General features: G+C 32.8%; 1 protein-coding gene across 1 annotated transcript; it reads right to left on the reverse strand.

Annotated features, from left to right (window-relative positions):
- Positions 1 to 662: 662 nt before the first annotated feature.
- On the reverse strand, positions 663 to 14251 carry LOC106055219 (conserved oligomeric Golgi complex subunit 8-like). The gene is made up of 13 exons (XM_056010890.1): positions 14167 to 14251; positions 13075 to 13146; positions 12796 to 12920; positions 12512 to 12615; positions 11676 to 11847; positions 10340 to 10501; positions 10198 to 10249; positions 9825 to 9988; positions 9226 to 9425; positions 8078 to 8159; positions 7648 to 7832; positions 7024 to 7192; positions 663 to 4314 (listed from the first exon to the last, which is right to left on the reverse strand). Exons 1-13 carry the CDS (start codon positions 14228 to 14230, stop codon positions 3781 to 3783), a joined length of 2085 nt encoding a protein of 694 aa, XP_055866865.1. The 5' UTR covers positions 14231 to 14251; the 3' UTR covers positions 663 to 3780.
- Positions 14252 to 14567: the final 316 nt, after the last annotated feature.

A 14567-nucleotide genomic window follows, 5' to 3' on the forward strand; every position in this document is an offset into this window, starting at 1 on the left:
TTTATTGTTTTATGTGATGTATGATTTACTACTAAATTAGAAAAATTATATATTTTTTTTTTAACTTTCACTTAAAAACTCAATGGTTTGTATTTTGTTTGATCATTCACATTGAATAGTCAAGAACAAATTTAGCTCTGGTCTTCATCATTAGACAGTTTTAGTTTCAAAAAAAAAAATCAAGTCAATTTGTGGCTAATAAGTAGCAAAGGCATTGTGTGGTTATGACACTGACCTTATGATTGGACTAATTGTCCTACTTGATGTTAGATGCAGGAAGTAATCTATAACAAACAGTACCTAGCATAGGAGATGTCAAAATGAAATACTTCTTCTAGATATGAAGGAGGCACTCAACCTTCTCCACTAATTCTGCATCAATGTTAGACTGTCTCAACTTAAGCAATGCTGCCAGACTTTACACACAGAATACATTTTTACTGTCTTAACTGTGAATAGACCTTGCTTTTAATGACCTAACTGTATACAATTTAGCTCTTGTGATATGAAGGGAGAGTAACCCTTGAAGGATTACAGGCACGACATGGCCTAAATTGTGCTGATGTGCCAAAAACTCAAAATATCATGAGATAATACTAACTTCATTAGGTCAGTGTCAAGAAATAGAAACACATTTCCAAAGGAAATAAGAAAAAACTCAGTGAGATATCACAGGCTTTTATTTCATAGTATTCTCATTGGCTTTTTTTTTAGAAGGTGTCAGGACTTCAAGTATACAATTTGCCTTTTCTATCACTATTGCACATACATTGTGGGAGCTGACATTGAAACTTCATTCAAAGCTCATGTTTAATGACATAGTGAACTTTACCAACTAAGAGATAAACCAATAGGAACAATAGTTTACAATTCAGTTGATCAAACTCTTTATCTATTTCAATCTTCTAAGCAAATAAATGCAAGTTAGATAATTCCTTCCATTAATTTGACTGAAAAGCAATATACCCATTAACACAAATGTTTTATTTTGAAACATTAAAAAAAAAGAGCAACAAATAAATACAATAGTTAACAATACAATCAACAAAATGAAGTGGTAATAAAGTCAACTAAACATTGTGTCTCACAATTAGCATGACCCAGTGAAAACTTTGCTTAACAGACATCAATGTACTACAAGATGTGAAATTTCAGCTTGAAATAAATAAATTTGCACTTGAATTTTTGATTCTATTCAATACAAGCATTCCCATCACTCTCTACTTGCATCACTTGTGATTCTTGAACAACTTCCTCCTTTTTTTTTTCTCCACATTTGATCTAGACAAAAGTTACTAGTATGAATTGTGCATTTAAAAAAAAATACAGAATCCTATTTAAAAAAATGAGGTAACCTACAATTGAAGTTTCCTACTTATTTGGCTCAAAGTCCTGTAACAACTAGGGAGAGCTATACTTCTGCTTTGTTGTATGAATACAAAAATTACTAAGTTTTAGTTGACAATGAAAGTGAAAGAAAAAACAAAAAGCTGATAATTAGAAACTAATTTAAATGAATTTCTTCAAGACATTTGCTTTTAAAATAAAAGTCAATGAAATGTCATTAGCTTAAGAAAGCTGAACAATTACTGGCACTACAGAAACTGATGTTTTTAACTTTTGCCAGAAGTACTGTACCAAGCATTGTTCAGATGCCTTTTAATTCAATTTAGCTATTTTATTTTTAATGACAACTCTATTATATTGACTAGCTCAAGACAATCTTTTTGTGTTTTATTGAGGTCTAGTAATAATGCCACCCACATGCCAGATGATAGAATCCCTAAACACATCCTATATGCTGAGCTTGCGGAGGGAGTCAGACCCAAGGGTCGCCCATGACTAACCTACAAAGATGTCTGCAAGTGAGACATTAGAACCATAGGCATCAACGAAAGTATGTGGGATGAGATAGACCAAGACCGGACAGCATGGAGACAGATTGTATGTGCTGGTACGAACTTCGACAAGAGCAAAAGAAACGAAGCTGCATCAGTTAAGAGAAAGAAAAAGAAAGCTGCTCTGTCAGCCAGTCCTAGGACAGATGCATAAACATGCACGGACTGTGGCAAACTCTGCCGCTCCAGAATTGGCTTGATCAGTCACTCCAGATTTTGCCAGTCTCAAAGACAAAACCTAAACCAGTGACTCATCTGGGCGCATCCATTGTCTTCCGAGACAGAAGGAGCCATATATAATAATAAAAAAGAATGTTACGTTTGCATGACCATTTCATTCTCTTGAATCACCAGCAAGTAACTTAGTCATGAAGTCTAAAGAGGTAGAGGACAATGTTGGGAAAACTAATGAAATCAACGTTTTTATAAATAGATAACACAACAAAATTTCTAGGTTCATATTTCTTAGCAATAAAAATAAAATCACATTTTCTTAATATATTTGATCTAGACATACATCATGCAATAAAAAAAATTCAATGAATTTAATGACCAATAGTTGGATCAAATTTAATATATGCCCAAAATGTAAAAAAAAAATAATTCATTTATTAGAAACAGCAAAAATTAGTTGACAGCTGATATACTAGAAGGCCCAGGTATTATATGAACAGCTGGAAGGTTATAAGTTAGAAAGTCCAGAAGTTTTACATATGAACTTCATTTCTAGAATGTAATCAGGGGGGGGGGGGGGGGGGGTATGATAGCTGGCTCATTATATGTAAGCCTTCATTTTTTTTTCTTACCACTTGGAGATCTTGTAGTTTATTTAGTTGGGGTTGAACTCAATGAGGAATTGTTCAGGTAGATGCAGTGAAATGCTATAGAATTAGAACTCCAATGCTAGTGGAAAGCTTTTTATTTTATCTGACACCTTGTGGGATTTACATAAGCTATCTAGCTCTTTCAGTGGGAATTACTTTGATCGAAAAAAATGGAGTTTTCCGGAATGAACACAAATTTTCAAGAGGGTAGAGTTACTAAAACAACTATAACTTTTTTATTTATTCAATAATCTAACATATTTGATTTTATTTTAAAGGAAAATGAATGGGCTACAAAAGTAAAGTAAATTAAATAAATTATTCAAACAAAATTTGTTTTTATTAATTTTAAACTGAGTACGGAGAAAGAAAATATTTAAAAAATTCATAAATACAAAATTGATATACTAAAAGATTTACCTTTTAATTAAATATTTAATCCATAAATATTAAAAAATCATGATACTTAACACATTTAATCACTTTACATTTCATAAAAGATGAACAAATGCACTAAGAAATTGTATTATTTACATTTTTCGGGTCCCGGGAAATAAACTAAAAAAGAGGATCCATTTAACATAATATTGCCTATTTTTTTTAAACATGTTGGTACTGCATCGAATTTACTATCAAAACAAAGAACAATCAGTCCCACATCCGGTAAATTAAAAAAAAAGAGAGAAATAAAAAGACCAGTGCTGGCAAAGTTACTCGCTGAGAGTAACGCCGCACTGAAAGAGCTAGTCAAGGGTGGTTGGAACAGTTTCCTACATTTAAGTTTTGAATAATACTCAAGCTGAAAGGAACAGAAAAAAAAAATTTAAACAAAGGTTAATTTTTTTTTCTTTTTGCTTAAGTTGTGAATTAGTTTTATTAACATTATATACATATATATATATATATATCAATAAATATATAATAAGCAACTTTAATAATTACTCCCCTAGTTAAACACTTTAACATTAGAAAGAGTTCATTAATTTTGTGTAACACGAAACAAATCAAAGAAATTGTACTTCTCAATAAAAAAAATGTATGGAATAATATCTAGGTGGCTATAAATCAGGTATTTTGTCTAAATCTATTTGAGAATCAACATTTTCTAAGTTTGTATTGTCTAAATGATCAAGATCAAATACTGCATCATCTAAAACATTGAACTGATGCTGTGGCACTTGGATTTGGTGAGGAATGGAAACATCTACAGGCAACTCAGTGTTACCAGTTGAAGAAATCTCTTGGTTAATGTTGGGTGAATCTACAGGACCTGATAGGGATAGATTGTTACTTTCTGAATTTGGAAGATTATCATGATGCACTGATACAGAAGCTCCACCTTCAGGATCTAGTAAAGTTGCTGACTCAAGATTCTGGTCTGCTGTTGCTGGAGGTTTTGTTTCTCCTACAGGTGCAACAACCTCAGGAGTTGAAGTTTCTTCAGCAGCTGTTGAGTTGGTGTCTGGATCAAAGTCCAGTGTGAAAGTAACTGGTTGATCCTTGTGGTCACTGATGGTCAGTTCTGGTTGGACAGGCATAAGGTGAGTAATGTTGGACAAAACAACTGCTAGATCCACTATACCTATGTTACCCTGAAGAAAGATAAAGCAACATTTAGTAGTTCTAAAGTAGTAGAAATATGTAAGTTGATAGCAACATTTTTTTGTCTATTTCAATTCCATTTCAAATAGTATACAATAAAGTTCAAGAAGTCAAAAGTGAAGCTCAGATAAGATTGTCAGATACATTAAGTGGTTTAACTATTTAACAAGAAAAACATTTTAAAAATACTTAAAAACAAAAAAACAAAGCATAATTGTATTAATTTGTTTGGATCAGTCATGTATTTAATTTTGTGATCTTTGGGCGCCTCTGAGTTCACCCAGCTTTAATGGGTACCTGACATTAGTTTGGAAAAAGTAAAGGAGGTTGGTCACTGTGCTGGCTGGCCACATGACACTCGTTAACTGTGAACCACAGAAACAGATGACCTTTACATCATCTGCCCTAGAGATCGCAAGGTCTGAAAGGGGAACTTTTTTTTTAAGTCATGTATTCAAATTTGTAATAGATCTAGATTAACAACAATAAATCTGCACAATTACAAATATTTTACCAACTGATTTTGTTTAGCCCTATTTCATGCTTTAAGCTTTCTCAATGCGCCATGATCCTATCAATTGTCTGGACCAGTTGGAAATGTGAGGGGGAAATGGTTAATTTAAAAAAAATGATTCCTGTGTTTTCAGATAAAAGAAATAATTGTGCAAAATTTCAGCTAAATCCAAGATTGGGTGTTGGGGAAATAACGTGTATAAACTTTTTACCAGACAGACAGAGTGAGTTGATATAAGCTTTGTAAAAAGGTGAAGAACCTGAATTCTCCTCAGCCAACTCAAGCTATCAATATCCATTCTGCTAGTGAATCATTTATGTAAATAGGTTATATCAGTGATGCCCAACCTAATTCGACCCGCGGGCCATTACAATTTCCAACACTCGTCTCGTGGGCCACATGAATGAAAAGTTATTTAAATGAAATGAAATTGTTCTGAAACTATTTTGGTGGAAACCTATGGATTTGATACTTAATTAATAGGTTATTTGACAATTATATATTTTTTTTTTACGCATCAGACAATACCTTCATTTCTCTATTTAAATGTGAGCAACACTGGCTCATGTTGTGGTCTCTTTTCAATAAATATTTCCATGGATCCTCCAATTAATAGGCATAGTTTAACAATCTTTTATTCGCAGCTCAAACCAAGAATGCCACCAAATTAATTTTTATAATGCCCTTTTTATGTTGTTGTTTTATTAAACAGCCACACTTTCTTTATAAAATAAATATGTTGGCTTATTATCATGTTAAACAAAAAAAGGTAAAGATCTGTTAACTTTTCCTGGTAGATTCTACATTCAGAGTCCCATTTTATAAACACACAAATGTTAAAGGTCATGATACCAATCCATCAGAGAAAAAGTGAGGGCCCAAACATAGGTAAAGATACATTTTTTCAACTTTTTGTTTTGTTTGGAAGGTAGATTTCTACACTTAGAGCATTTTTAAAGACACTGAAAAACAAAATTAAATATACTTTTTAATGATTTTTTTTGCTTAAAAATTGTTATCAAGTAGCTAAAAATAGCATAATGGCAAAAAGCTGGGTTTTATAAGGTAGGATCTAGCCAAGCACTACACCTATGAGTCTAATGAGTTTTTCATATTTATTGACAAAACATCTGTCTCACAAGGGCAATACCAAAACAGCTCTTCAAACTGTCAAATGCTGTTTCACTAAAGCCTATCTAATATATTCATAGATCTGACTAAAGCTTTTGATAACGCCAGTAGTGAAGGCCTTTGGCAAATCATTTGCAAATTTAGCTGCCAGGATCAATTCATAACAATGGTGCACAAATTCCATGATTACATGCAAGCAAGAGTCCACAACAACGGAGACTACCCCAAGCCTTTTCCTATCTCAAATGGTATGAAGCAGGACTGTGTGCTGGCTCCAATTCTTTTCAGCATAATGTTCGCACAGAAAGCGTTGGTCCGACCACATATCAGATACTGAAATCCTACAGTTGTCCAACATGAACAGTATCGATGCCACAGTAAAAAAGGTCCCAATTTCAATGGGCGGGACATGTAGTCCGCATGCCAAACAATCGCCTTCCCAAACGACTTCTGTACGTGAGCTGTGTGCAGAAAAGCACTCCTAGGGGTGTCAATACAAGAGCTATACTGACAGCCTTACGAGCTCCTTCAAGGAGTCTGATATTGACATTCATGGCTGGGAGGCACATTCTAGATCACTCCTCATGGCATGAAGCTGCGAGTGTTGAAGTCACGAGATATGAAGCAAGAAAAGTGGCCAGTTTAAAAAAGCGCTGAACCATCTAAAAGCTGAGAGAAGACACAGGCTTATCTGCAACTGACCAATCTACCCATGCCACATATGCAGCCAGCTTTTTAAAGCAAGGTTTGGACTTTACAGTCATCTTCCAGTTAATAGGAAATGAGAAATGAGGAGCTATATATCTATCTACAAGGTCAAGTTCAAGGAGCTTGTTTTTTTTTTGGTACAGCCACAAGGCACTTATGAACATTCACCAGGTCAATTTTGTTTTATACATAGACATTTATGCGAGAAAAAGAACATTTGACTTGAACATCAGAATCGCACAACCAAGTAATGATCCTGTTTGTTTTACTTCCACGATTTGTATTTTTCTCATAAACTTGTCAACACACACACACAAAAGAAAGACCAAATGTGCTTTCAATTTACCTTCTTATTGATGTCACTGAGTGTCCAGCCAAGAGAATTTGCAAGCTGGGCTGGAGGAAACAGTGCATGCATACACTTGTTAATAAAGGGAAGCAGGTCTGTGGCATAGGTGGCACAAAACTGTTCAAATTGATCTTTCTCTTTAGAATTCAATGTTGTTTCTTCAGCTCTGAAACATAAATCATACTCTTTTCAAGCAAGAGAGCAAAGCATTGCTCCTACCAACAACTTGTACATTGATTGAATGATACAAAAAGAAATTGAATTTAGTGATCAGATCTACTAAGATAAGTAGTCAGTCTACTTCAAATAAATTTAACTCAATATCTTATTAGGTTGACTAACATGCCATGACTTCAAATAATTGTAACTCAATATGGTACTAGATTCACTAACATGCCATAACTTCAAATAGTTTTCACTAAAATTAATTTGAAATTTTTCTTTAGAAAAAGAGAACAAGCATTAATAATCTATTGTATTAAATTATGTGGTTTGTTTACTATTATTTACCAGAATTCCTAGTTTTAAAAAATCTGAATTGCATTTAACCCAAAATAAGTTGCCCATCTTATCTGTGGAATGCTAGAATTGCATGTTTGACCTGATCAGATCAAATCTTACCTGTGAAAGGCTAGAATGACACGGTTGACCTCAAGGAATGACTTTTGCAATTCATCAGCTACTTTACAAGCCAAATTCATGGGAGCACATAGACGCAGGTCATTAAAAGCAGTAAGGAGATGATTACAGTAGGCAGCCAATGGGTAGAAGTCCAACAATGTTGTGGGGGGATACAAGTGACCACTCTGCAATGGTAAGATATGTTCTTACAGTAATTTTATTTTATGACATTAACATTATGTTTCAAATATGTGAGGCATTATTTTACATGAAAACTTGTTGCATAAAGATAATCCAATCTAAAGTTGATATCAACATATATATACATCCAATCTAAAGTTGATATCAAAATATTTACATCCAATCTTAAGTTGATATCCACAAATAGACAAAGTCTAATCCTCTAGTATACACTACAAAATCTATTTACCTGTGAGGCAGACATGCCAAGAGTTATTCCCCCTGTCATTGCTAAGCCAAGTAAATTGTAAGACTGCATATTTTCTTCAAATCTAAAAAAAAATAAAAAAATCAGGCTTTATTTTTTTCTTATTTGCCAATGTATACATAAAAATGGAAAATGCATTAGAACAAAGCTATGGTTTTAGTTCTCAATACTGGATAGGAACGAAAGAGCCTATTTTCAACAAGCCATTGCAGTTTATAAATAGAAACCCAAACCAGGAGATTAAGCACCTCAGAAACCATTTTAGAGAGGGCAAAGACTGAAAAGGGAGATACAAACCAGAGCACAGAAAACTAGTTAAGTAAACTACCTAGACAACCTTATTCCTGATGTACTGAATCAAAAGTCAAACTTTTGAACATTTCCTTTAATCCAACAATCACATGCCCAGTGCAGACCTAAGCTCTCAACAAAATTTTAGGAAATAACCACTTGTATAGGTTACCAGACAGCTGCACACACATAGAACAAAAAGAAAGACAAAACTAGTTGTTGTTTTTCTTTACAACTGCACAAACATGTGTGTGCATGAAAATGTTGGTCAGACTTTACTTTGTAAGAGTGTTGAGCTATTTTTGTTTATTGTGTGATAATCAAAGAAAAAGCTTTTCTCAATGTCAAGATTATACCTGGGAATGCAAAAGAAAAAAATCATAGAACTTGAGGAGCTTTGTGTTTGAATAACACTTAACAAATTGAGGGTCCAGCAAAAATTAAAATGGTTTGTCCAATTTATAAAACTGCTAACCAAAGATCCTTGTGAACAAACACCATTCACACCTAGCAATAAACTGTCAACAATTCCTAGTGATGGTCTAAAGTAGAAGCAGCAGAAGGAAGTAACTATAACTGTCAATTATATCATTAAATAAAAGCAACTTAAGTATCACAGCGCCCTCTTGAATATCTGCCACTTAATAAGAAAAACAAATGATTAGTGTAATCTATAAGAAATTATTCAAGTTAAAATTTGGTTTCACATGACCATCTGAGCAATAAAAGTTATCTTCTTTGTATTAATTAGTTGATGTTTTAATTGGGCTATCACAGCACTCTCTTCTTTATTGAACTTAACTAATAAGAAAAACAAATGATGAAAATAAAATAATTACTTTTTATTGGCTTCTTTCAGAGCTTCAACAAAATATCTAAGAGATGCTTTTTCAAATATTGGTGCCAGAAGTCCACGGAAATCTGCTCCCACTCGACTGAATGATAAACCAAAGTACATACATTGGCCTAGAATAGAGTCGAGGCGACCTCCAATACCTTCTTCCAGATCTTTCTCTAGAGTTTCTAGAAACTGTAAAATCTGGCAACAAACGAACATAAATTGTGAGCACCTGAATTCTAGGTCATATACTTCACATAGCATGAACCAAAATTCACATTTACTTTTGATTGGTCTCTTCCCTTGCCCATACATATATAAACTGAAACGTTAGCCTGTTGGTTGTAGCCCAAGATAAAATTACAATAGCTTTTCACAATTAATGGGCAGTCAAAGAATGACATCCCCATTTAAAATCCCCCCCCCTCCCCCCTGAAGTTGTTAATGTACATCCTTTCAGCACACACTTCTTATACCTCAGGTTTTTTTTCCTTAAAGAAGAAGTAGCTTTCTTTTCTTTCTCCTACAGAACAGTCTGAGAGCTACAGCTCTTTCTACCCCCCTCCCCCACATCTTATTATCAAGTGCGACTGTACTTACTTTTTGAAGTACCCAGCTGTGAAACAGTAAAGACTCATGAATAGTGTCCTCCTTGCCAGTACTAACAAGTGGATCTTCATCAGAGAATATTGCTCGAAATTGGGTCATGATATCAAACAAGTGAACTCTGCTGGCTTCTATTGTTTTATTGATATGATTGTATGCTGAAAGATATACAACAATGAGTAAAAAAAACAACTAGACATTTGTAGCAGAAAAAATATTTTTTGTATTTGGTCAAGTTATATAAAATATACAAAAAACTACTAAACATATAGGTCTAAATTACAACCAGCTGAAATGGTAATAAAAATTATTGATATTATATGATAAAGAAAATTGTAAGCTAAGACAAATACTAATAAAAACTTACGATCTCCTTTTGGTATAGAATCTAAAATAGTCTGAAACCAAGAATCTCTTGCCTTTTGAAAAAAAGAAGAAAAAACAAAAAAAATTTACGACACTAGCATAAAAACTGAATTTAAGATTTAAAACAAAAACTTATTAACTACCTGAAGAAATTGAATTCTCAGCTCCGCTTCAGTAAAAACATCCAGTCGTCTTAAATATCCAATAACTTTCAGGCAGGCTGGGAGTTGTAGATTTGTTCTAAGTTGTTGAATGAGTTGGTTTAACATGAGTTGGGTGGATGCTTTCACTTCATTTACAATACCCTAGATACAGAAGAATAAGTCTGTATTACTAGGAGACTATTTCATTATCCACTAATAGAACCTATATCTAGAAACTGCTATTAAGATGTTTTTAAAGACCAAATGCATGGCTAAGACAATTAAATATATTTTATTTTCCTATAAAGATTTACTCTTAATCCATCAGAAATCATACATGTTAAGTATAGTTTCACATGACCATCAGAGCAATACAAGTTGCCTTCATTATATTAATTAGTTGATGTTTTAATTGGGCTAATGAATGCCAAAAAAGGAAGTACCTAAAACAAATGAATTTTAAAAAATAAATACTTATATAAAATTCTTCTTTTGTTTACACTATTTCATGACCTACTATCAATTTGATCTCACTGGACGAATGGCTTTAAATCTTTTCAAAGTAATCACATTTTATTTACATATGCTTACAGCATTGTTATTGTTCCTATTATTTTCCTTATTCCAAGGTGATTTCAAATCATCACAAAGTATTCTTTATGATAGGAAAATAATTTTTCCTAGAAATTATTAGCAAAGTGTTCTTGTCTTTAATACATTTTTACTAGTCATACAAATATTTCTATCTTTATTTAAGTACATAAACTTTAAATTGTTTTAAATCTTTGTATTTCCCTAATGGATCTTCTCATTTAGAAAAAGGAAGATTTTTAAGCAAAAAAAAAATCCATAAACATCTCTGATAAGAATCATAGTGTTTGTCTAGGACATGAACATAAGGGAATATATTTTTTCATCTGACAAATTAGTTTTCAGAAATGATCTTTTGAAAGCAGCGTTCCCCTTTAAGACCTTGCAAACTATAGGGCAGATGATGTAAAGGTCACCTGTTTCTGTGGCCCACAGTTAATGAGGATGTCATGTGGCCAGCACAACGACCAACCGCCTTTACTATTTCTCAACTAATGTCAGGTACCCATTAGAGTTGGAGGACTCAGAGGCACCCAATGATCCCAAATTTAAAAATCCCAGTCTAAACCAGGATTCAAACCTGGGACCCTGGTTCGAAGCTAATTGCTTTACCGCTTAGCCATCACGCCTAATTCCAAACAATGTGGAAGGATCTTAATCTCAAATTAATCTTGAATCCTTAAATAAACTGCAGTGAAGTATTTATTTTTTAATCAGATTTCTTTTTTTTAAATAACAAACTTACAATGATGACATGAATATTGGGATGTTTTTTCTCCAGTCTTCTAGCATACGCTGCCAACTCCAATGCTTCTTCATAATATCTATTTCTAACACATGTATCCATCAACTGAGGCATTTCCAGAATTTCAAGAAGTTGCGAATGACGTTGCAAGGTCAAAATGTTCATGCGACGACTGAAAACAAAAACACAGACAAATATAATGCTCAAATAAAGTATTTCTGAAATTGTGTGCATGTATCAGTATCAGTAAGTTTGAAATTGTGTGCATGTATCAGTATCAGTAAGTTTGAAATTGTGTGCATGTATCAGTATCAGTAAGTTTGAAATTGTGTGCATGTATCAGTATCAGTAAGTTTGAAATTGTGTGCATGTATCAGTATCACTAAGTTTGAAATTGTGTGCATGTATCAGTATCACAGTAAGTTTTACATTTTCAATTTCAAATGTAACAATTTCAGCTCACTCAAATATAACACATTTTTATTATGGCCTTATGTTTAAGCCTGGAATGATGTGTCTTTTAAATTAGTAGCTTCATCATTTATAGCTAGATGGCATCTGTCCATCTCAAAAGTTTCTTGACTTATCTTCAAATTTAGTATTTGTCTGATGTTCCCACAATCCACCAGAAGTTTTATAATATGAGCATTTGCTGACAATACCATTTTGATACTCCCCACAAATTGATTGGGGTATATACAAATGAATTGAATGTCTTAGTTTTAAAATGAAACATTTTAATGTACAAATGATGACTAACAGAGTTTAGAAAATGCAGAAATTTTGTTTCAATCTAACAGTAATTTAAAAAAAAAAAAATTCAGTGCTGGCCGAACCTTGAACTAATCTCTTGGGCTTTCTGAATGACATTTTTGCATTCTTCTGAAAAGTTGGGTAATTTATTCAATAGACTTTCAAGATGTTGCTCTATGATTTGAAACTGTAAAGAAAAATATAATCCTCAAAATAAAACATATTTAATATTTTCTTTAAATAAACTATGCATTTGAAACTAAAGAAAAATATTATCCTCAAAATAAAACATATTTAATATTTTCTTTAAACTATGTATTTCACAGTCTACATCTATCTATTATACAATCTAAGTTTTAAATTTTACATCTTGAAATATCTCCTTGGAGCAGTCTGCTGTCTGAATAAATGTTGTGTAGTTGTGAAAGGCTAAGTCTTGAGTTTCTGCCAAAATATGTGCTTTCTCTTCTGACAGCCGGTCAGGTTCTCTTGCTAAACAAAAAAAAAAAATATATATATATATATATATATTTATATATATTATAATAATAAGAAGAATGAAATCAAAATGATAATGACTGCTCCATTACTCAGTGACTTAATATAATATTATTTAATAATTACACTTGACAAACATTTTACTCACAAAGCCTTTCTGCTCCATAAGAACTGAGTTCAACCAAATATTCCACAAAGTCTGGATTTTCTTGCCAACTTTCTATAATAAAGAATGCAACAACAAATGTAATGTTTATAATAGGTCAACAAATGAAGATTACAATTAACAAATTTTCCACACCAAACACAAGTAAGACATATTATTCAGTATTATGTTAATATCATTTTTTTTTCTCCAGAAAACAATCTTTTCAAACAATAACAAACTTCTCTCTTGATAGATAAACATCCATTGCAAGCTGTGAGTCAGATTAAAGTGAATTTATATTTAACCTAACTCATGAAAACATTAAAGTAAAACATTAGATTAGATCTATTATTTCTATATATATATAGTCTTATTACTCTAGTTAGACTAACATTGAGAACTAGATATAATCATATAGATCTTTCTATACTATAGATGAACATAACATAATTAGATCTAAAATTAGAAGATTCTATCCTAGGCTAAAGGCTTCGATTCTTCTTTCAGCCTCAGCGTTTTAATTTTACTGAGAAGTTAATGTAACTCTTCCAGATTTTCCACAGTTTGCTCATGGCAGCAGTTTTATCTCCTTTAGTGATAGATCTAGAGATCTAAATCTAGATTAAATGCAACAGAAAATGCTGGATATCACTCAAGAGACCAGAAAAAGAAGACAAATGAGTAAAGTAAAAGTTTGTATTTTTACAAGTCAATGTCGTCAATGAATACTCTGCCTCTGGTTGGCAAAAAGGAAGAACTCCTCAATACTGTGAAAAGACAATAGCTGAGCTGGTTTGGTCATGTTGTAAGACACGACTCACTGTCAAAACTTGTAAAAAGTAATTCTTCAAGGTATAGTGGAGGGAACACGAAGAAAATGTCCTCCAAAGAAAAGCTGGCTCAGTGGCAGGATAACAATAAAATGAATAATAACATAAAAAATTTATTAAAAATTAAAAGAATGACTTAGAATATGGACCGCTAAAGAAAAGCTGCTGACCGAGAAAAGTGGAGGGATATGGTCATACCAGGGGTTCTGTGTAGACTCTAGATCTAGATGTAAAAACAATGAAAATTCAACAAAATACAAACCTGAAAATGAATCTTTGAATATTGAAGTTAAAATATTTTCATCTTCCACGTCTATGCCTGCCATTTTATGTTGTTGTGGTCTAGCTATATATATATATATATCACAGACCTATATATACATTACAAAAGTCTGTAATCAAAATAGATAGCAACTTCATATTCATAGGTTAGTGAGCAGTGATACCCAGCGTTATACGGCCTGCGGGCCATTTTAATTTCCGACACCCGTGTCGCGGGCCACATTAACAAAAAAAAAATATTAAAAAATGAAATAGAGAATAGTTGCGATAGACCTTGCAGTCTATAGGACAGATGATGTGAAGGTCATCTATTTGTTTCTTTGACCCTCTGTTAACCAGAGTTTCATGTGGCGCCCAAAGATCCCGAAATTAAAATCACAG

This window comes from Biomphalaria glabrata, chromosome 14, assembly GCF_947242115.1.
Source record: "Biomphalaria glabrata chromosome 14, xgBioGlab47.1, whole genome shotgun sequence".
In the NCBI taxonomy this organism is placed as follows: domain Eukaryota; kingdom Metazoa; phylum Mollusca; class Gastropoda; family Planorbidae; genus Biomphalaria; species Biomphalaria glabrata.